The sequence below is a fragment of the Protopterus annectens genome, chromosome 6.part0 (genome assembly GCF_019279795.1).
Source record: "Protopterus annectens isolate FY-2018-M chromosome 6.part0, PAN1.0, whole genome shotgun sequence".
Classification (NCBI taxonomy): domain Eukaryota; kingdom Metazoa; phylum Chordata; order Ceratodontiformes; family Protopteridae; genus Protopterus; species Protopterus annectens.
The window spans coordinates 407,816,481-407,838,439 of NC_056737.1; the positions used below are offsets into that span (position 1 = coordinate 407,816,481).

Here is a 21,959-nt window from a genome sequence, read left to right on the forward strand (position 1 = left end):
CAAAACCAGGTAGGGCCCAGTGCTGGGTCCTGTGGTATACCACTGATAACTTTTTTTTTTTAATTTCAGAAGAGGCACCTGGTACTCTAACTGTATGGGTTCTGTCAGACAACCAGTTAGCTATCATTATACAACAATAATTTATGCTCATATTTACAAATCTATCTATATTTTAGGTTGAGAAACAGTGTCAAAGACCTTAAGCATTGACAAGTATAGTATATGGACTGCATAACCACCATCCACTCGTTCAGTGAGTTTTTCAAAGATATTGAGGAGGTTAAAGAGGCAGGATCTCACAATAACAAAGCAAAATTGAAAAAAATGTTAACTATGTTCTCATCAATGCCCAAATAAATGAGGTCTGACATGATATATTCCAAAGTTTTACATGTGAAGCTAGTGCAAATAATGGATCTATATTTACTATGATGTGTGTTTGGGCCACCCATCTGTAACGGTATTACAATGTCCGTTTTCCAAACTTCAGGACTGTAACCAGTGGCGAGTGTAAGATTAAAGAGGTTAAGAAGGGGTCTGGACCGATCATACTTGGTACTAATAATCAGGCAACATGGTATGTTTTCTGTGATTAATGAACAAATACACAATAGAGAAAGTAAGATGGGAAATGAGCAGTTTGGATTTAGATCAGGATGCAGCACAAACAACTCAATATTTGCAGTGAGACAGACAGTAAAGAAGAAGCCAGAGATGAGGAAAGAGTCTAACTGGACATTCCTCAACTTAGAGAAAGCATATGACAAGGTGCAAAGAAAACTGATTTGGGAAGTCCTGTAGTGGTTCAACATCTCAGAAACAATGGCAGAATTATTGCAGGGTATGTAAATGGACCCAAAGGGAAAGAAACCTGGGCAGTTAAGGCAGAGCAGTTGAGGAAGTGCCCGAGATGGATTTTTGGATGTACACTATTGGAGAAATTAAGAAATAAAGACACCAGAGCAGAAGCCAAAGTAGCTCCAATTGCATAGAAAGTCAAAGAGAACAGAGTATGGTAGTTTGGGTACATGTGGAGAAAAACAGATGGGGGTTTGGTGAAGATTATTTTGGACAGATAGGAATAAGGCAAGAGGATTCGAAGGAATCCAGCAAAGAGATGGATGGATTCTGCAAGAGAAGACCTGTGACAGCCAGGCTGGACAGTAAGAAGGTAGGACACCAACACTGAAGAGAGAGAGATGTGACAGTTGACACAGCACCCTGACACCATACAGAAAATGGGAAAAAGGGAGTTGATGATGGTATGTTAACTGCACCTGTGGATGAGGTGTTCTTAGTTTTTGAGAGGTCTGTGAGGACTTGCTCTATTGTAATAAAATGGTGTGGCTGAGAATGAGGAATTTGTGGAAAATCTAACTGTGGGGAGAGTAAAATTTGCCTGCTAAGATATTTGAGATTTCATTAGGGTCAGAATGGGCATTATATTTTGTGGACTAGCTCTGAACAATGATAGCTATTAATTCGGAGCTTGTTGATCTACATTAAAAAATATGTAGTTATTTTTACTTTTAGTAGCCATTTTAAGTTCATATTCAGCTGTGAGCTACCTAGTGGATCCTTTAAGCTTTTTTCTGGTTTGCTTAAGTGTGCTCTTAACGTAGCTAGAATTAGACTTGTTAAAAGCATTAATGTCCTGTTATATCATTTATTTGACAGGTATTCCATCACAGATACCCAGTTATTGCAGCTGTCCTTCACTAGCTAGAACTTAATAAATTTACTGCTACTCACAAAATGCTGCAATACATTGATAAACAAATAGGCATTCATACAAGTTTATTTGTTAAGTGAAATTTGAAGTTTTTTTGGCTCCCTCACAGATATCAGCTGTTCCCAGTGTCTCCATTTCATTGCCAGGTCTACTAATCTCTCACATCTCCCATGGGCTTTCTTTGACTATGGACTGGGACCAGCAGGGAGAACAAGGCATCATTGGACACAGTCATACAACTACTAAGGGAGTGTTTCACCTATTTTCCCCATCCTTGCACAAACCCAGTAAGACTCCAAGGGAGGGGCATGCAGTGAGCATCATCTTTGAACCACCCCATGAGTTTCACATGGGGCTGTCACCAGTAGGATGCATTACTCATCTTCAGCCAGCACCGTACAGGTTCTTCCCCAATTTTCACAGGGGAAACCAGAGTGCGTGTGTGTGTGTGTGTGTGTGTGTCCTGTGACATGCACACCACACTACTCTACCCAGGTAGGGCACACCTATCCTCTCTGTCTGCAACATCAAGCATTGAAATTGCTATTTGAACTCGGAACACCTGGACTATATTTACGGCTTTATCCCTCAACACCACGTGCAGTCATAACTCCTTATTTAAAGGTACCTATTACATTAAAACCTTTATTTCATTTACATCTGCTTGGATGACCAATTTTCTTAGCAAGATGAATGTTATCATTTATGTTTGATCCAAAATAGTAGCCATGTGTTCAAGTATTTATGAAAACTTTGAACAATTAGACTGAATGACTATTTACAATAACATAGTACTTTCCTTTCCTAAGGGAATGTTTACCTTTAAGCAGTTGCATATTTTTTTTAAGGAAAAGATGGCCTATATCAGCATCTGCCTTGTTCTCAGGCATGATTCTCACATCAATTAAAATTCCAGTTACCTTATATATCATTCAGTTAAAAGTATCTCATACAGTTTTTATATAGCAGTTCTATTAACCGGTTAACCTCCCTGCAAGAACAGGTTAAGTAATTATGTAAACCAATAACTACAAAAATTGGTAAAAATCTGAAAAATAAATAACCTAAAGGTCAGGGATGAATAGAACACCTTTATTAAATGTCAAACATTTTTCAAACAGAATATATTTGGATTTAAATTTTTAAACTGGCAATTAAAACCTGCATATTACTAATTCATCTCCTGAGATTCAATGTTAGTTCTGAGTAAATTTAGATATTTACTATCTAATTTGTTGAATAATTAGCCTGTTGACTGCTGGTTTTCCTACATAAATGGTTGCTGGTGACATTAAGTGAATTATGCTACAGTCAAGCTACAGAGTGCACTTTGGACATGGTTGTACGACCATGGAGTTTTAAGAAGGTACAAGGCAGAGTTTTCACATCGGGGGGGGGAGTATGGGGGCAAATCTTCATGCAAAAATATAGTTAATTTTATATTTGTAGAGATTAAACGGGTTTACGAGTAATTTATGATTTTATTTTTATGGAATGTGCTTGTGATTTGTAAGGACTGTGTTTGCAAATGTAAATCCACAGATATGCATTTGTGATCATTTGCACATTGGTTTTATTTGGAAAGTAGATTGTCTCGAGATGATTGTCACTGTTGAAGTGACAACTTGACCCCAGGTGCAAAATGGGGAAAATGGGATGAGTATGGATAGATGGATTTGTGCTTTTGGTAAGTTAATAGTAAATAAACAGCAAATGTTTCACATTTTGATCTTTTTTATTAGATGACCTGGATCAGGATGAAGTGCAGTTGTTGTGTCTTTCGGCTTTTCCCGGTTAGGGGTCGCCGCAGTGTAACTTCGGTCCGCTAATGATTGGCAGTAGATTTTTACATGCTGGCTTGCTGGGCCTAACGCACAACCTTCAATGAAGGAACACCCATTCACGCAGGTCAACACACAGACGCTCTAACTGAGAATCGAACGGGCAATGTCTAACTGTGAGGCGACAACGCTACCTCAGCATCACCACAGCAGTATCAGGATGAAGTGCAGTACTTGACTGTTTTTGATACAAGGCAAATCAACAGCTGATATTGTCCACAGATGGTAACAGACTCAAACACCAACTTTTAATAAGGTCGCTGGCATGGCACAGTTCAGCTGAAATCCCAAGCACATAAGGTGCGCTGTAGTAATAAAAGTGTGTGGTATGTCAGACCTGTAAGCTCCTAGGTGACCCATAAACAACACCGTCTTGGTTACGTCTGGTTTGTGCGTCAGCCTTATGGCAGACAAGCAGGTTTGTTTACTGTCATGCACCTACCTGTGGCCGAAGTTCGTATTATCCAACAATTATACATTAGTTTTCATCAACTCTTCAAAAAGAAAATAGAAAATAACAGCAGATCAATCAGTTAACAACGTTTTGTCTTTGTAACTGGTTAACACTGCCTATGACCTGCAGTACAATAGCTACACAGTTTTTAGTTCTCAAAGTTTTTCTGCTGAATTTTTAACATGGCAGGAGGAACACTGATACACACAAAATGCAAAGGTTCTGAAGAGTAGCACACCATTCATTTTAATAGGTCACTGCTTGTACTCAGACAGAACTAAGGTTCATGTAGCCTACACCTTTATTTGGAAAACTTCTACATGATGTATCCCAAATTGCTGTCACCCTTCCTTTGTGTCATCTCACTGATTGCCTACTTATATAGCATATGGCACAATTACGGCTAAGTCCTTTTCCATTTTTCTTCCCAATACATCACTTTCCACTCCATATCTTTCCAACGGGAGTGTTAAGAAGCCCATTAGCTTGCACTAAACTGTTAAGCTGATAAGACATTTGCCATACAGACTCTTTTCCTCTTTTCATATCCCTATCCTACACATTTTGAGGCTCTTAGTAATGTCATTTTAGTAAACTGCATCCATTCCTTTTTCCTTTTTAATAATCAGTCCATTTCAGCCTTCTTTTAAGAAACATCTGTCCTTATAAATACTTTACCAATCAGCTGTTTCATATTTCTTCTCCAGTCTCCATGTGTCCTGTTCTATGATATAACATCTTTACTCATAATAAAGCAGTTTGCCACAGGGATGAGGGCTCAAATTACTCCAGACATCTTTAAGGGAAATCTGTGGCTGTCATGCGTTTCTGAACATTCCCCTGTACCTTCATACTCTCATAGCTACTTGGGAGTTTTTCAAAAGACTGAGGGTTGAAAGTTGATGGAAAACCACAAGACAAAAGACTCATTACCAAAGAATAATACAAAAAGGGAAATTCCTGTTGCTTCACTAAGACAGCATATGAATTTCCTTTGTACATGCAAATATACACAGCCAAGAATATGTGCAGCTGATATTCCACACAGCCTGGAGTATCTTCAGGTAGCAGGAAAATAAATAAAATATTCCTCATCTTAAATGTTTTATGCTGTGTGTGTTGTTGCCTTTAAACATTAAACTGTACATCTTTCTCTGCCTTTCTGTTACAAGTCTTTCAAAACTACACTTCAAGTTTAAGCTTTAAAATCTATAACACTCCGACTGCTAAATATATGCACAACAGTCAATGACCACCAGTGGTTAACCTCATAGATAACTTCATATAACCTGGATAGAAAAGTGGCAAACTGACATTTTTACTCCATAATAAAGTTCATCACATGCATGTAAAAGGAGCAGAGTTGCTTTATTGTGGTCAGTATTAATTACTCATCTCATATATTATGCTAGCACTGCATCTCTATTTTGCCAAGAGTTATCACTACAAAACAACAAAATGTCAAAAAACTACTGTAAAAGAAACAAAAAAAAACTGAAAAAGAAGATTGCTTTCTTAATCCACTGAAAGACAGGTAGCAGTTAAATTAAAGGCAAGGTTTTATGACAGCTGTGATATTAAACTGCTTCATATGCTACTAATATGGACTTTAGCTCTATTTTATATCAGCTAAAAGTAATAAACTTGCAAAAATATGCCTGTCAGAATATACATTAGAAGTAGAAAATGGCTGACAACTACACATTGTTTATATTTATTTATCAGGGCTCCATATATGGGTCCATGTGGATTTTTACGTTTAATCAAAAGCTACTAAATAAATATTGACTGGGTTAGGTAAATCAAAGGTTATGTTATGATGCAAACATCCTGTTGAAATAATGTATAAAAACTTCTGTTACTAAGGTGCTTAAACTGCCTCCCATAACAGATCTTTATCATATGATCTCAAAACAATATGATCAAGACTAAGAAGATCAGATCACATAATGCCATTTGGTTTCTCCTCTGGAAGCTGGAAACACAAACAGTGTTTTTGAAGGGGGATAAGTCCCCCTGCACCACCAACCCCCCTGCATACTATACATAACTCCAAGATTGCACAACACTGGGGAAAGGACAAATACCCAACCCCAAAAATGACGTTTCCCGAGGAGAAGCTGGTTCGACTTTCCAAAAATGTATCTTCTCATTCTCAGTCATATGATCTTGAGATCATATGATACAGACTTGTCCCCTTATATGGAAATTGCACTAGCGGGATATGAAACAAAATCTACTTTACTACAAAAATCTAACTTTTTTGCTTTACTATGTCTACAAATTACAGATGCTGCCACAAAAATGCCTTGTTCATGCAGAGGCAGATATTGGAAAGTGTGTGTGCTTAGTAAAAATTTTTTCAGAACTACAATTTGAAGCATCACTTTCTTTTATCTAGTTTATCAAAATGTACTGCAGATGTATATTCTCTGGGCATCTGTTGGTTATGTAGTATTTTGCAAACACCTGTGGCATTTAACAGTTTGATGGGAGTGAAATAGCAGCATGCATTGTTTAACTTCTAAAAGAATGCATTTTTTCTTCCATAAATTTGTTTCAGAAACACAGTATAAAAATAACACTAAAATTAAAAGAAAATAAATCCCACATAAAATGATAAGCTCCTGAAATCAACAAAGTCTATTAAACAATAAGTATCAATGCAGGTCGAGCTTTGCATTATAAAATAAGGTTAAGAATGACAAAATTAAGCTTAATTATAAATGCTACTATACAATTACACTTTTGGAATACAAGTTTGGCTCTACAGCTAAATATAAGTAAACTAAATGCATCTTTTGAAGGTGAAGATTTGCCACAGTCACTAACAATGAAAACCACTGCCTTTATACCTAAAGAATTTAGTCTAGGGTAACCTATGACATTTTTAGTTTAGGTGTACTGCTAGGGTAACCAAAGACATTTTTAGTTTGGAGGGACTGCTAGGGTAACCTAGGACATTTTTAGTTTGGGGGCAATGATGTATACGACAACAATTACCTACCTTTCAGAAAAAAAGGAAGTCAAAAGCTTTTGCAGTATTCTTGATTTATCTTATTTGTAAGGGTAGAAAATTGTCCTACTGTTACTATAATCAATGGAAGTAGAACTTTTAATAACATAATAATAAACATCATTTTCTCAAACTCTGCATAATGATGGAAACATAAATGAGCCTAAAGAAATGACCAGCATTATCTGTTCAGAAAAATGGTTTCAATGCATTAAAAATTCTTATAAATCAGCTAGCATTTACTAATAACGTGCAAGCACTTCGACTACTGTGAATTTTGTTCCCCTACTTTGTCCCTGAATAATTTATATATATATATATATATATATATATATATATATATATATATGCATGCACACACAAACACATATATATATATATATATATATATATATATATATATATATATATATATATACATACATACATACACACACACACACACACACACACCTGTAGGATTTCATACTGGTGTTCAGTTAAACAATTAACTTATGACAATTTTAAAATTAAATCACTCGAAAAACATTTTGAGCGTATTTTAATGTTTGAGCAACTGATGTTGTAAACCATACTTTGCAATATACTGTAAACGGAAAAAAAAAACAAGTTGAGAATATTATAATTTCACATTAGTTAGGGAAATATGTTAAATAAGCATATCAGGAAAAAGTCTCAAACATAATGTTGCTCAAATTGAAAACACTGCAAGTAAATTATTTCTGTTTAGAAGCAGTTTACTTGAAATTCTTGCAATTATTACAGCATTCTCTTAAGTTACATTTAATAATTTTAGGTACTAACCAACTAACAATGGGTTAGAAGCAAAATTAAAAAAAGGAAATTAGGCAATCATTCATATCTTTGTCTCAATAGAAAACTTATGACATTACTAGAAATGCCAGACATGAAAGGTTAAATAGATTAAGCATGTGTTACTTTTAGGCAGGAAAGTAGCTGTTAAATAATATATGATGAGCTATCCAATTCAAAGGTAATGTTACCAATCCCTCACAGACAAGACAGTCTCAGACAGAAGTATAGGATCCTGACTTCAAAATCTATGTCATTTCACTTCTCAGCAGGAAAATAGCCTTGCTTAATCATTCTAACATTGTGATTTTTAACACGCTGTGAGATCTGTGTGATCTTTCTAGAAGACAAATAACAGGCATTTATTTTATTTTATTTATTTGCAAGTTGATTAAGTAGAAAGCATCTGCTTCATGTTGACTGCACATTACACGTACACTCATTTAAAAAAAATGCAAGGTTAGATTGTTATGCCCATTGTTTCTTATTTAAATACATCAGCAGGCCAGTGCATGAACACCCCAAATAAAAAAACATTGATCATAAAAGGAAGTTATTTTTGTGAATAACAAAGCATCTTTCTTGCAATTTCACTTCACGGTCTAGTTTCCAGTTTGTTTAACTGCAGTACTTAGTATAATTTTTTGCATGCATTTCTTAGCTTTAATACTTACATTTTCAAACAGCGCTTCAAGGGTCTCAAGGTCTACTGTAGAGTTGTCCATGTTTAAAATTGCTGAAAACATAAATTATGACCAATTATTTTCAGTAAAGTATTCTGTGCAAATATTTTTGCTTCACTTATCAGTTTCTATGCCAAGTCACTTTAATGCATTTGCCATATGATTCATGACATTAACACAACTAGAATATTCAAAACGTTTATGTAGTTTTGATCTGCTTCTCTCACATTTCTTTTTCCACTTACCTTTGAGCACTATGCAAGCTATTTTTTGTTATACTGTATCTTGTCCTAAGATGTCCACAAAAACATTTCAAAATGATCTGAAGCTTGTTTCAGCAAGCTTAGTGAGAAAGATGTATTGGAGATCTAGCCATGGGTAGGAAATCACAACATTGTGTAGTGACCTGAGCAGCATTTTACATGTTTATAGACCAAATATTCTTAAGGATGGCATATGCCCAGCTGCACAACAATTGACATCACTCTCCGGTATGTATTAGCAGATTTTTATTAAGTGATGCTAGAGCTCCAAATGACCTAGCAATCACAATACAAAACTGGAGACCTGCCAACTTCCACATGCATGCTGCTAAACCTAAATTAATTACATTGATGTACATAATTGTGTATTATATATGAATTTGTCCTTTTCTGTACTGTTGTGCAATCTGAGTGTGTGTGTATCATAGGACCACAGAATCATAGGAATTTACTAGGCTAATGGCCCTAGGGCCCTTACAAGCCTAACCAAGTTCTACCCATATTTCCACAATTAGCACATATTGCCCCAGTTCATGAGGGACACAGGTGGAACCCCGGGGTGAATTTACAGTTACCCATCCAATCATCCAGATTGTGTCTGAAGAGGGCCAATGAGGTGTTCTGTTTGACATGAAGTGGGAATCTGTTACAAAGGTGTGGCAACCTCTGGGAGACAAATCTGTCCCTCCAGCAGGTTCTATTAATGTCACATACCAGGTTAAGGTCTTTAGAGCAAGTAACCCATGTACCATTTGACTTACGGAGATGCAGCATTTCCAATAAAACAGGGTAACAGATCACCTTGTATGCAAGGCAGAGATCACCTGAGAGTAGTCTGTATGAAACAGGATAAAATGACAGTGATTTCAGATGATACACACAGGATAGACATTGAAGACATTGAATTTACCTTGTGAGGAACCTTTCTGGTCTCTCCAATTGCTGCAGGTGCTTGGAAAGGTACATACCAAAAGGGGCATTGTACTCAATTATTGGACTGACGAGGGAAGAGTACAGGGAGGTTATAACTTTTATTCTGGAGGCAATGCCCTTACCTAGGAGATGAGCAATATAGAATACCCATCTTACTACTGTGGAGACATGGTGATCAAAGGTAAGGATACTGTCAACCTGTGAGCCCAGGTCTCTCGCCACTGAGTGCATACTTAAGGTGTTGCTATTGATGTGATAGTTAGCAGGAACATTGCCCTTACTGAAAGGGATGATAATACATTTTTTTGCATTGAGTTTAAGGCCATGACTTTGGCACAAACATTTGTTGTGTGTAAGACCCTTTTGTAGGATGTTGACATCATTTGGAGATTCTATGACCACTCCCAGTTTGCAGTCATCAGCAAACTTTGTTAGCCACAGACCTTTAGTTTTTGCTTGTACTTTGGAGAAATAGACTCCAAACAGTAGAGATCCCAGGACTGATTCCTATTGAACACCGCTGGTTACAGGTCTGCTGTTGGAGGTGGCTTCCCCTATTTTGAATACACGGGTTCTATCAGTGAGCCAGGTTGTGACCCATCTAATGATATAAGGGTTGATACCTAGGTGGGTGAGTTTGTCAATGATGCCTGAGCAGGAGATAGCATCAAACACCTTGACTAAGTGTAGATAGGCTGTATGCACAGATTTCCCTTCGTCCAGGGCCTTGGTGACTGCCTTGAAGACATCCACCAGGTTTAACAGGCATGATCTCCCTTTGACAAATCCAAACTGAGTAGGGACAAGTGTTTGGAGATTACCTATATCTTTGTTGACAAGGTCCATGATGATTCGCTCCATGGCCTTGCAGATAAGGTTAGTCAGGTTAATAGGTCTAGAGTTCCAGGAGTCAGTGGAAGCACCAGCTTTTTGCAAGGAAATAATAGTGGCCATTTTCCATTCAGCTGAGATAAAGCCAGCACTTATACTAGGATTGAAAAGAGTACACAATGGTGTTGCTAATTCTTGTTGGAGCCCATGTAGGACACAGACTGGGATGTTATGAGGTCCCACTGTTGCTGTGTTTTTGGCCTTAGAGAGGGCATTTACAACCTGCTCTTTGGAGATGCAAGGTAGGGGGCAGGTGGTAGGGATGTCATGGGGTACTTGTGTCAGGACATGGGAGTCAAGTTTTCACAGAACCTGTCAGCCAACAGGTTAGCTATGTCCACAGGCTCAGTATATGTGGTATCATTAACTACCAGTTCGAACAAATATGTGTCTTTCCTTTTAGGTTACAGATGTAAGTAAAGAAAGCCTTATGGTTGTCTTTAGTTGAGGAAGCTAATCTGGATTCATAGTTTGCTTTGAAGGATTTAACAAGAAGTCTCATTCACTTGTTTAAGCTGAGGAGGTAGTGTTTCCAGGTTTTGGGCTCACTCCTTCTTACTCTTAAATAGTCATTTCTTCCTCTTATTGTAAAGCTTGCTAATGGCAGTTGTCCACCAGGCAAATTTGCTCTTCCTTGAGGAGCTTGTTTTGGGTCCTATCAGGTACGGCTGAGGCAATGCAGTTATACAGGTATTTATCATTGGTGTAGATCTCGGCATAGTTGCCAGTTCCATCTGAGGGGGGAAGTGTAGTGAAGCTTTTTATACTATCCTGTAAGAGGTTATAATCTGCTTTGGAGAAGTGTTTTTTTTTTTAGTTTAGTTGCTTGTGGGGGGGGGGGGTCAGGTGGGACAGTTACTTCAAATGAGACTGATTTGTGGTCATTTCTCACCAGGGAAGACTTCACAAGGGGGGGGGGGTGCTACAGTTGTCAACGGATTGTTAAGCACCAGATCCAGGATGCTGGCACCCCTTGTGGGGGTGTCAACCACCTGGTCCAGGGAACTGGAGTTAATGAAGTAGATGAACCTTTGGGCAAGTGAGTTTGAGCATGAGTAATTTACCCAGTCAATGGATGGGTAGTTAAAGTCACTCAAAACCATGGTGTTTGGATGTATCTTGATAGACTCAAGTAGATCCAAACAGGCAGAGTGGGTGTCCTGATTCATGGAGGGGTCCTGTAGCTGGCAATGACTTGAACAGGTGTCCTACCAACAGTTAATTGCACCTGAAGGATCTCCAGGGAATTGTACTGTTTAACCAATCATGAGGTGTGTTTATCTTTAATGAATATTCATACACCCACCTCCTCTACTTTTCATGCCTTCAGTTTGTGGAAGGAGGAGTAACCTAGTATGGCTGGGGTGCTCTCCACATCCTTGAACCACATCTCCGTGTATGTGTTTATGACTCATGCCTCTCGACATCAAAAATCTGGGCAAAGGCCCATGAAAAGTAGGTACAACTGGCCAAAAATCCGGATGTTACTTAACATAACATTTGCATGCATACTATGACTCCACCCACTCTGATGGAATTGCTGGACACCAACATTCAAACATAAGTTGAAAAACAGACAAAAATAACACAAACCTTAACCAGAACAATAGGGTTTTGTTTACTTTAACACTGAATTTGTATAAAGTTTTGCACTTGTATAAAACTAAAATGTCCTGTTCTGTCTCAGTACTCTGTAACTGCAGTTTTAGGACAAGTATAAATAAATGGAAGGAAATTGAGAGCACCACATTGCATCTAAGCCACATGGATGGATTCATACAGATTCAACACACACCACTTTAAATCTAAAGGAAGTTCATGACACATGGGATAGCTACAGAAAAATCCCATTTGATTCTATGGAATGTTTTTTACCTTATAAAAAGAAAAGTCACAATGCTTACCATAAAGATCTGACATTCTGAAACATTTGTTACCACCAGAAGGCAAGAGTCAGATTACTTACCTTTGACCGAACTAACCTGATTCATACACATTAGGGAGAAAAGACCTTGTCCAGCCTTGAATCTAACATTTAGACAGACGTTTGGTCTCATCTTGGCAAGAGAGAGAGACTTGTATGGCACCACATTTAATAGATCTTTTCAGGTTTAAATAATGACACTATAATGGCTTCTGCCACAAAATCAACCAGACTGGACAAGAGTCCAGAGACCTCCTAATCCCACTCACCGGTACAACAAAATGGAGGGTCTATCAAAGTCCAGAGCATTCTCGGATACAAAAATAAATTTGCCTTAGTAGACTATAACCTAGGTGAAGTAACTGACTTTATGCAAGCCTTGAGGTGCTTAGCAGCATCCTCTCCCTCACAGACTAGTATATAAATGCTGGAAATAGTGAGCAAAGCAAGCTGCAATCCTCTGTAGATTACACAGCAGTTTCCCCAAACTTTGGTCTCTAATAACGGTGATATCCTCTAAGATGTAAAGATGACCGCTTTGAAAGCAAAAGTCTTCTGGGAATCTTTACCATGCCATCAGCACTGACAAAATGAATTATCTGGTTGGTGGTTTCATCCAGCAATGTACCATATCAAAAGTCATGAAATGCCAGTTCCTTCTACATTACTGAATCATCTTAACTTATTAACACCTGTGTGGTATGGAATGTCACACCTCTAGCAGCCTACATGCATCCTTGCATTCCACAGCATTTTCTGAAAAATCAACTTAAAGGCACAAGATAAACAAATGTAAATGTTTTGTGAACAATAAAAGCTATTAAAACTGTACAAATAGCAATGTTATCACTAAGAAGTGCTCTTTGCAGTGACAATAGTGCATTCATAGTTTTCCATAAATACTATAATATATTGTTAATTCACACAAACCCAGAATTATATTTTTTGCTAAACTTTCACAAATTGCTTTATCTTGGATAATATAAAATATAGATATATATTATTAGAACACTTTGGTTAACCAAACATAAGCTTTCACATGACAGCAAGAACTTATTTTCTGAGCACATTTATTTAGATATTTACAGAAATAAGAAAACATATAGTACATATATGGCACTCCTATCCTTTCTTAATACTATTTCCTTGGCCAAAGATAACCATAAACTTATCTCCTGTCTCTTCCTTGACCTCTCTAAGGCCTTCGATACGGTCTCTCACTCTACTACTAAACAAACTATCCAAACTCAATTTCTCTCCTGATACAGTAGCATGGTTTGAAAGCTATCTTAGAGACAGATTCCAATCTGTAAAATGGGATACTGCTCTATCAACTCCAGTACAAATACAAATGGAAGTCCCTCAAGGATCCATTTTAGGGCCATTACTTTTCAACATCTTCACAAACTTGCTTTATACCTCCTGCCCACACTCCTCTATTATACAATATGCTGATGACTCTACAGTTATAACTATAACTAACTCTCACTCAGAACTCTTAACAGCTATCCAGTCATCTTTTAACTCAGTAGAAACATGTCTCTCCAACAATCAACTCATCCTAAACCCTAAAAAAACGAAACTCCTACTCTTTCTCCCTAAAACAGCTAACCACATCAAGACCTCCTTCACTATCCAGTCACTCAATAAGACACCAATTGTAGCCAAATCAAGCTCAAAACTCCTTGGTATTACAATCGATGACCAATAGGGTTCCCACCTGTACCACTTTGCGAGGGACAGTCCCTCTTTGGGCAGTTGTGTCCTGCAAAAAATTGTAAAAATGGCAAATGTCCTGAGATTTTTGGGCAAAATTATTTCCTATATTTTATGTAATAGTTGCATAAAACAGTTATTCTGTATCTGAAACACCTAAATGTTATAAGAAACAGAATAAGCAACAACAATGTTACAAGAATAAGCTTTTATTTAGGCAAAAATGTGAAGTTCTGTCCTTTGTACTGGCCATGGGTATGTTTTGGCCTGCAAAATCTGAAATTTGTAACAAAAATGTCCCACTTTGGGTACTTGAAAAGGGGGCAACCCTAATGACCAACTAAAATTTGATCTCCACATAAATAATTGCATCAGGAAACCCCACCTTAAGCTCGGTCTACTATATAGAAATAACAAATGTCTTACTCAGGAAGCTATAATAGCCCTCACTCACGCCTATCTTCTTCCCTGCTTAACATATTGCTCTCAAATTCTTATTAACCTTAACTCCTCTCTCCTTGCTAGACGTCAGACTACTTATCACAAAGTAACTAGATTTGCAACCCAACAACCCTACAGATCTCACCACTGTCTCTCACTAAAATACTTAAACTGGCTTGAAATGCCCTAACTCCTCCTCCTCTCTCAGCTCCAAACCATACAATCAATCCTATATCAGTCATCTTTCTGTCCAGCCTTACACTCTATTATCTCCCACTATGCTCCTACAAGAAACCTCCGTAGCTCTTCCCAAGACCTTCTAAAAATCTACAAGCCCAAATCTAAAGCAGGACAAAACGTATATAGCTACCGCCCTTCTACTGAATGGAACAAACTTCCCCTCGAGATTCGAACACAGGCACATCCCAGTTTAAACTAACACTAAAGGAATATTTCAATAAGAAATGGATCTGCCAATGCTCAAACCCTCCTTGAAAACTTTCCATTCTCAACTTTTCCTCAATCTATGTACTTCTCTCTGTAATAATCACATAACTACTAGTCTGATTTGATAAAAAGAAAAAAACACCTTATTTTTGTACTTTATATTCCTTTCTTCTTAACTAATACATGTACAACCAATTGTTATCTGTATAAGATTTAGCTGTATTTGACTTGTATAAAATCTATAATAATGTACTTAATGTTATACTTGTATGTACTGGAGCTTTTCTCCCCGGGCCTCTGCTGAGAAAGGGCCTCAGCTCAGTCAGACATTCCCGGTCAACAAATGTAAAGTAAAATAACATAAAAATAAATAAATAAATAAATATGCATAATTGTGTCATTAGCAATACAAATAACGCTGAAAATATCTGCAAAGATGTACAACTTAAAGTACCAATATCAAAGACATTTTTCTTCAATATCATCTAAGGTTTCACCAGAGACCATGCAGTAGTTAAGTCACTTATTCTTTAAATATCAAGTTCATATGGCAATATTGCATACTTTCATAATTGCTAACAACTAGCAGTATTTCAAGTACAGTGTGATATAAATGGATATTGACAATGAATTTTCCTGTTTCTCATCATGGTATTTTATACCATACCTGTCAGCAGCATTTAGTTTTTTCGTCTATGAACATATGATCATAAATATGAATAAGTGAGAAACAGTGATTAATTTCTCCACTGCAAGGCATCCTATATTAGCAGTCTTAGTGTCACCTAGTTAACAAACCCTTGTCCTTTCTAATATTGCCTATTACCAACTGATAAGTCACTTAGTTAAAGAAGACAGATCCCAAAAGATCTGGATGCCATAAGGAGGTATGGGTGTTAACGGGAAGTATGCAAAAAAAGGCACTATACGCTTGAATCAGATAACCACCCTGTACTGCAGTCAGATAATACCATTCACATATTTGTATTTTATCTGTCAATACTATGGCTACTATATGTTCAGATCGCAGTCAGTTTAGATCCAACTGGTTTAGGCTTCCCCTCATTGAAATTGATGCCCCTCTCTGATAATTTCTAACTTAATTTCTTCCAGAAACAGTGAGTGCAGCCCTCCAAACCAAGTCTCTGCCAATGTGCTGCATGCTTGAGACCATAAGTAACATGACGAAGTACTCAAAAGTGCACTTATGAATGTCAAGAGAAATAAATATGCAGAAGGATACGAGGGAAAATGTCGTCTACTTTGTGAACTGTAAAAGGATGAAAATTATCTACCACCACTCATGTCATTTATCAGAATATATTTTGTGCTTGTCAAGAGAGGCACATAATTCCTTTCATTCCTCTTGTATCTTGATCCAGAAGGCTCTTAACTGGGAGGGAGGAATAACCCAATTTTGGGTTCAAAACCTAGTCCTTAACGCCAAAATAGTACAGCCTCTGGATAGGTCCCTTCCCTACAACAGATGAAAAAGGATAACCTTTATTTATTTGGGCTGTAACTGTGCATAAAACTGAAATAAGCTTATCAAATACCATCATTTATTTATTTATTATTTATTTGACATTTTTTGACCGGGAAAGTCCAACTGAGCCAAAGCCCTTTTCCAGCAGAGGGCCACGGAGAAAAGCTCCACATAACTAAAAAGTACATTCTACAAAATAAAATACATAGTTTCCTACATACTTTTGTTACATTGCAACATAAATAGCTCAAGACATTACATTTTCCATGATATATTGCATACAGAGTGTAGATGATTGTAGGTGGCAGTAGAAAGAGCAAGAAGATGGTAAAGCAGCTCTTTAGAGTAGAGGTGAGAGTGCAAGTGGAGGGTTAGGAGTCACCAGGGTTAGTATTAACTGTTCAGTAAGACAGTGAAATTCAATGTTGAGTTTTGGAGGTGTTCTTTTTTTTTTTTTTTTTTTTTACAGTGGCAAGTCCAGGAGTTTTGGAGGTGTTCTCTGAGTGCTCTTTTGAATTCAAGTGTATGAGGTATTGTACGTGTGGCCAGGGGGAGTTTGTTCCAGTTTAGGGCAGGGGTGTGACTGTATACAATTCTGACTTGCAGATCGTTTAGGTTTGGATATTTCTATAAGTAGTTGACCAGAGCTCCTGACAGATGAGAAAGGAGAGGTTAGGGGATAAGGAGGACTTGTTAGGATTGTTGTGAATTACAAGCAGTTGAGGATAGAAGGTGGTGTGGGAATTCTAACCAATTCAGAGTCTTGAGAGTATGGCAGTGATGACAGAGATCAGTTTGGTTTGTTACAAATCTGGCAATTTGGTGCAAAAACACTTCCCATCACTAAAAGAACACGATCCCCATGATGAGGCAAGGTGGTGGCAGTATCATGCTTTGGGGTTGCATTTCTTCAGCTGGAACTGGGGCTTTAATCAAGGTGGAGGAATTATGAACAGTTCCAAATACCTGAACTTTTGGCCCAAAACCTTCAGGCATCTGCTAGAAAGCTGAAGATGAAGACAAATTTCACCTTTTAACATGACAATGACCAAAAGCATACATCCAAATCAACAAAAAAAATGGCTTCACCAGAAGAAAATTAAGACTGCAGACCTAAATCCAATAGAAAATCTGTGGGGTGTCCTGAAGAGGGCTGTGCACAAGAGATGCCCTCGCAATGTGACAGATTTGGAGCACTTTTGCAAGGAAGAGTGGGCAAATTTTGCCAAGTCAAGATCTGCCATGCTCATAGACTCCTACCCAAGAACACAGAATGTTGTAATTAAATCAAAAGGTGCGTCAACAAAGTATTAGCTTTAAGGGTGTGCAAACTTATGCAACCAGCTTATTGTACATTTTTTTTATAGTTTTCCCCCAACAGATGTTTGATTTTCAGTTGAATTGTACAGGTTATAGGTCACATTAAAGGTGGGAAAAGTTTTGAAATGATTTATTATGGTCTCATTTTTTCTATCACAAAAACCTGGCATTTTAACAGGGGTGTGTAAATTTGTTATATGCACTGTATATATATATATATATACACACACACACACATATATATATATATATATATATATATTCACACATATATATATATATATATATATATATATATATTCACACACACACACATATATATATATATATATATATATATATATATATATATATATATATATATATATATATATCTATATCTATATATTTATATATATATCTATATAGACACACACACAACTGTGTCTCTCTCTCTCTCTCTATATATATATATATATATATATATATATATATATATATTTTTTTTTTTTTTTTTTTTTATATACACACACACATACATACATACATATATTATATATATGCCCCCCTGCACCCCCCTATTTAAATATACCAACTTCGAGATCGCACTTCAGCGAGGAAAAGGGAAATCTTCCGTTCCATGCTATATGCATAAGCGCATAATGGGAGAATGAAGTCCAGTCACACAACTCGCACATAAAACCAGAAACGATGCAGGGGGACCTGGCTCCAGGCATAGACGTAAGTATATCTCTGTTTTTTTTTTTTTACTTTAAACGCTTCCCTTCACAATTTCGAGTTACTGAAAGCTCGAGATTCTGGGCTCGAGCTTATGAATTTCAAGCTTTCAGTAATTTGATCTTGTGAAGGGGAACCATATATATACACATATACACATACATACATATATATTTATATCTTCTTCTTTCGGCTTTTCCCAGTCAGGGGTCACCACAGCGGATCACCTGTCTGCTCAATGATTGGCAGTGGAGTTTTACGGTGTCGAGTTGCCAGCCCGGTGCCCAACCTTCCACAGAAGGCACGCACATGCACACACTCACACATAGGGCAATTTAGAGTGTCCAATCCACCTACAGCATGTTTTTGGGATGTGGGAGGAAACCGGAGCACCCAGAGGAAACCCACACGACCACAGGGAGGACACGCAGACTCCGCACAGAAGGCACCCCAGCCGAGGATCAAACTGAAGAACCTCTTGCTGTGAGGCGGCAATGCTAACCGCTGCACCACTGTGGCCGCCCTATAGCTCTATACATATATATTTATATGGTTCCTCTTTATAATTTCGAAATACTGAAATCTCGAATTTCAGTATCTCGAAACCATAAAAGGGGAACATTCAAAATCCCAAAACCATGAAATACAAAATCACGAACATATATACACCACACAACACATACACTATCCTACCCACACTACATACACAAACACAACACAAATCAACACACCTACACTATAAATATATATATATATATATATATATATATATATATATATATATATATATATATATATATATATATATATATATATATATATATATATATATATACACACACACAATTTTTTCTATATGTAAATATCTATATATATATATATATATTTTTTTTCGTGTGTGTGTGTGTGTGTGTGTGTGTGTGTGTGTGTGTGTATATATATATATATATATATATATATATATATGTGTATTTGTATACACATTTAATGTCTGGGGCATGGGGTACAGGGGGACTTGCACCCTTGCAATAACACTATTTTATGAGCTGGAGAAATGCTTCTCTTTTGATGGCTGCAACTTGAAAGGTACAGACATTTCGTAAAAAAGAGGAATGCAAAAATGAGTTAAAATTTGTGTGAACAACATGTGGTTGAATTTAGTTTTATATAATGTAGGTAAGTAGGAGTGTGCAGGAAAATTAATGTTCGAATGAAAAACTGGTGGTTGCAAAAATGTGCAGGACTGTGTTATTGCAGTTGTGTTGAATATGCAAGTGTTTGGGGGATAGAGTAGGGGTTAGGTAAGGGGATAGATTCACTGTTGTGCATGTTTTGTGTTAGGTGTATTCTGTGCCTTTTTGTCTTGTGTAGTGCAACTGTAAAGGAAGGTTTTTTTTTTTAGTAATGTCATGCCTAGAGTTAGGGTTAGGGTTACAGCACAAGTCAAATGGTGTAGTGGAAGAAGGTGGCACTTGATTCAATATTTTTGTGGACATGACCTGTGCCTTTGAAACTGCTGTCCACAAAATTATGTTTGCTAAATTACAAAAATTCACTTTAGGAGAAAATGTCACTGCCTGACTCTATAGCTATTTTGACAGCAGGACTTTTTGAGTTTATTCTAACAACCAGCTGTCCACAAATGGTACACTAAATGAGAAGACCCCAAGGCTCTTGTCTTGGACCATTACAATTTTATTTATTCATTGTTAATATTACTGATGACTTGCCTGTCTATGCAGATGATAGTTTATTACTTCAGGTGAACACATGTCTCACAGTCCAGCAACCTCAACTTCAGAAACCCAGCTCTAATCTTTTTCAGTGGTTACAGCAAACTAAACTCCAAATGAACCCCTCCTCTCAAAAATCAAAGCAGTACTACTATGCTTTTTCCTCCCCCCACACACCTCTCTCACCTAAACCTCTGTTATAGGTTATTCCATCTTACTGCCCACAAAGAATGTCCTTCTCTCTAAGCTAAAACACTGTCCTCTTATACTTTCTTTAATCTTTGCTTATAGCACACATACAGACTTCAAGTCACAGAAAATAAAACTGCCAGATTTGTCCTACCTGATAATACCCATATACACCACTGCAACCATCTAAATGGCCTAAATTGGCTACCTGCTATGGAAAAGTCCATTTATCTTCTGTGCCACTTACTATTTGAATTTCTAAATAATAGCTACTGTCCCCCTCTGAAAAGGAAACTCCCTGTCAGGGAACAGTCCTACTCTCTAAGGAATTTGGAGGATAACTTAATATCACTTAACCTCCACCCATTTAAAGCCATCTTTGGTGAATGCATCTTCTCACCAACAGGCTCTGCTCTTGCATCCTGTTTGGTATGTACCTCTCCAAACACATGCACCAACTGGAAAGGCCACAAAAATACCTCACCAACAGAATCCATGGCCTCCAACATCTGTCCTATGTGGACAGGCTCAAATCACTATCACTCTACTCAGTATTGTACAGATTGCTCAGATGTGATCTGTGTCAAGCCTACAAGGCAATCTCAGACCCTGCTCTACTAGAGAATGCTCCATAACTGTATGTCTAACTCCTCATACATTAACCGATCGAAAGGCCTAAATCTAACATGCGATATTAACAAAACCTGCTGGAGAGACGGGTTTGGCTCCCAGAGGCTGCCCCGTCTCTGGAATAAACTCCCCATACATGTCAAACAAAGTACGCTGACCCTCTTCAAGCGCAACCTTGATGAGTGGATGGGGAACCACAAATTTGTCCCAGAGGTTCCACCTGTCTCCCTCACTGACGGGCTACAGGTGCTGATTGAGGTTTCTTTTTAGCCATTAGCCTATGATCCTATGAAACAAATTACCAGGATGTCAAGATACTCTTACTGAGTTTAAGAAACTACTTTTTGAGCACCTCTTCATGGAAGTTGATGGTAAATGCTTTAGGAATAATGTTTAGTCTTCAAAACACTTACAAATATAAAAAAGCTTACAGTCTCTCAACAGCTTTAATTTGCCATTTAACTTTTCTTATTCATGTTCTCTTCTTGTCTCTAGCCCACTCCCTGTAATCTCTATTTTTAACTCACTTTTACTTTATCTTTTCTTTTCAAGGGAATTCAATATTAAACCTTTAAGAAGCAATTTCTTGTAGCCAAACTGTTTTGCGAACCATGCATACTGATAAAACAATGTAAACCAGTTACTGTATTAGAAATACATAATTATATAATAGTCTGCTTTATAAAACTGTACAACTCTATATGAATGGGCCTAAAGCTTTTCAACTATG

At 37.3% G+C, this 21,959-nt stretch overlaps 1 protein-coding gene across 1 annotated transcript in view; it reads right to left on the reverse strand.

Annotated features, from left to right (window-relative positions):
- The window catches only part of FMN1 (formin 1), a 1,985,060-nt gene that overhangs the window by 810,243 nt on the left and 1,152,858 nt on the right, over positions 1–21,959 (reverse strand). The window contains exon 7 of the mRNA XM_044074155.1: positions 8,531–8,592. Within this exon, the coding sequence (XP_043930090.1) occupies positions 8,531–8,592 (62 nt within the window). The remainder of the gene's footprint in view (positions 1–8,530; positions 8,593–21,959) is intronic.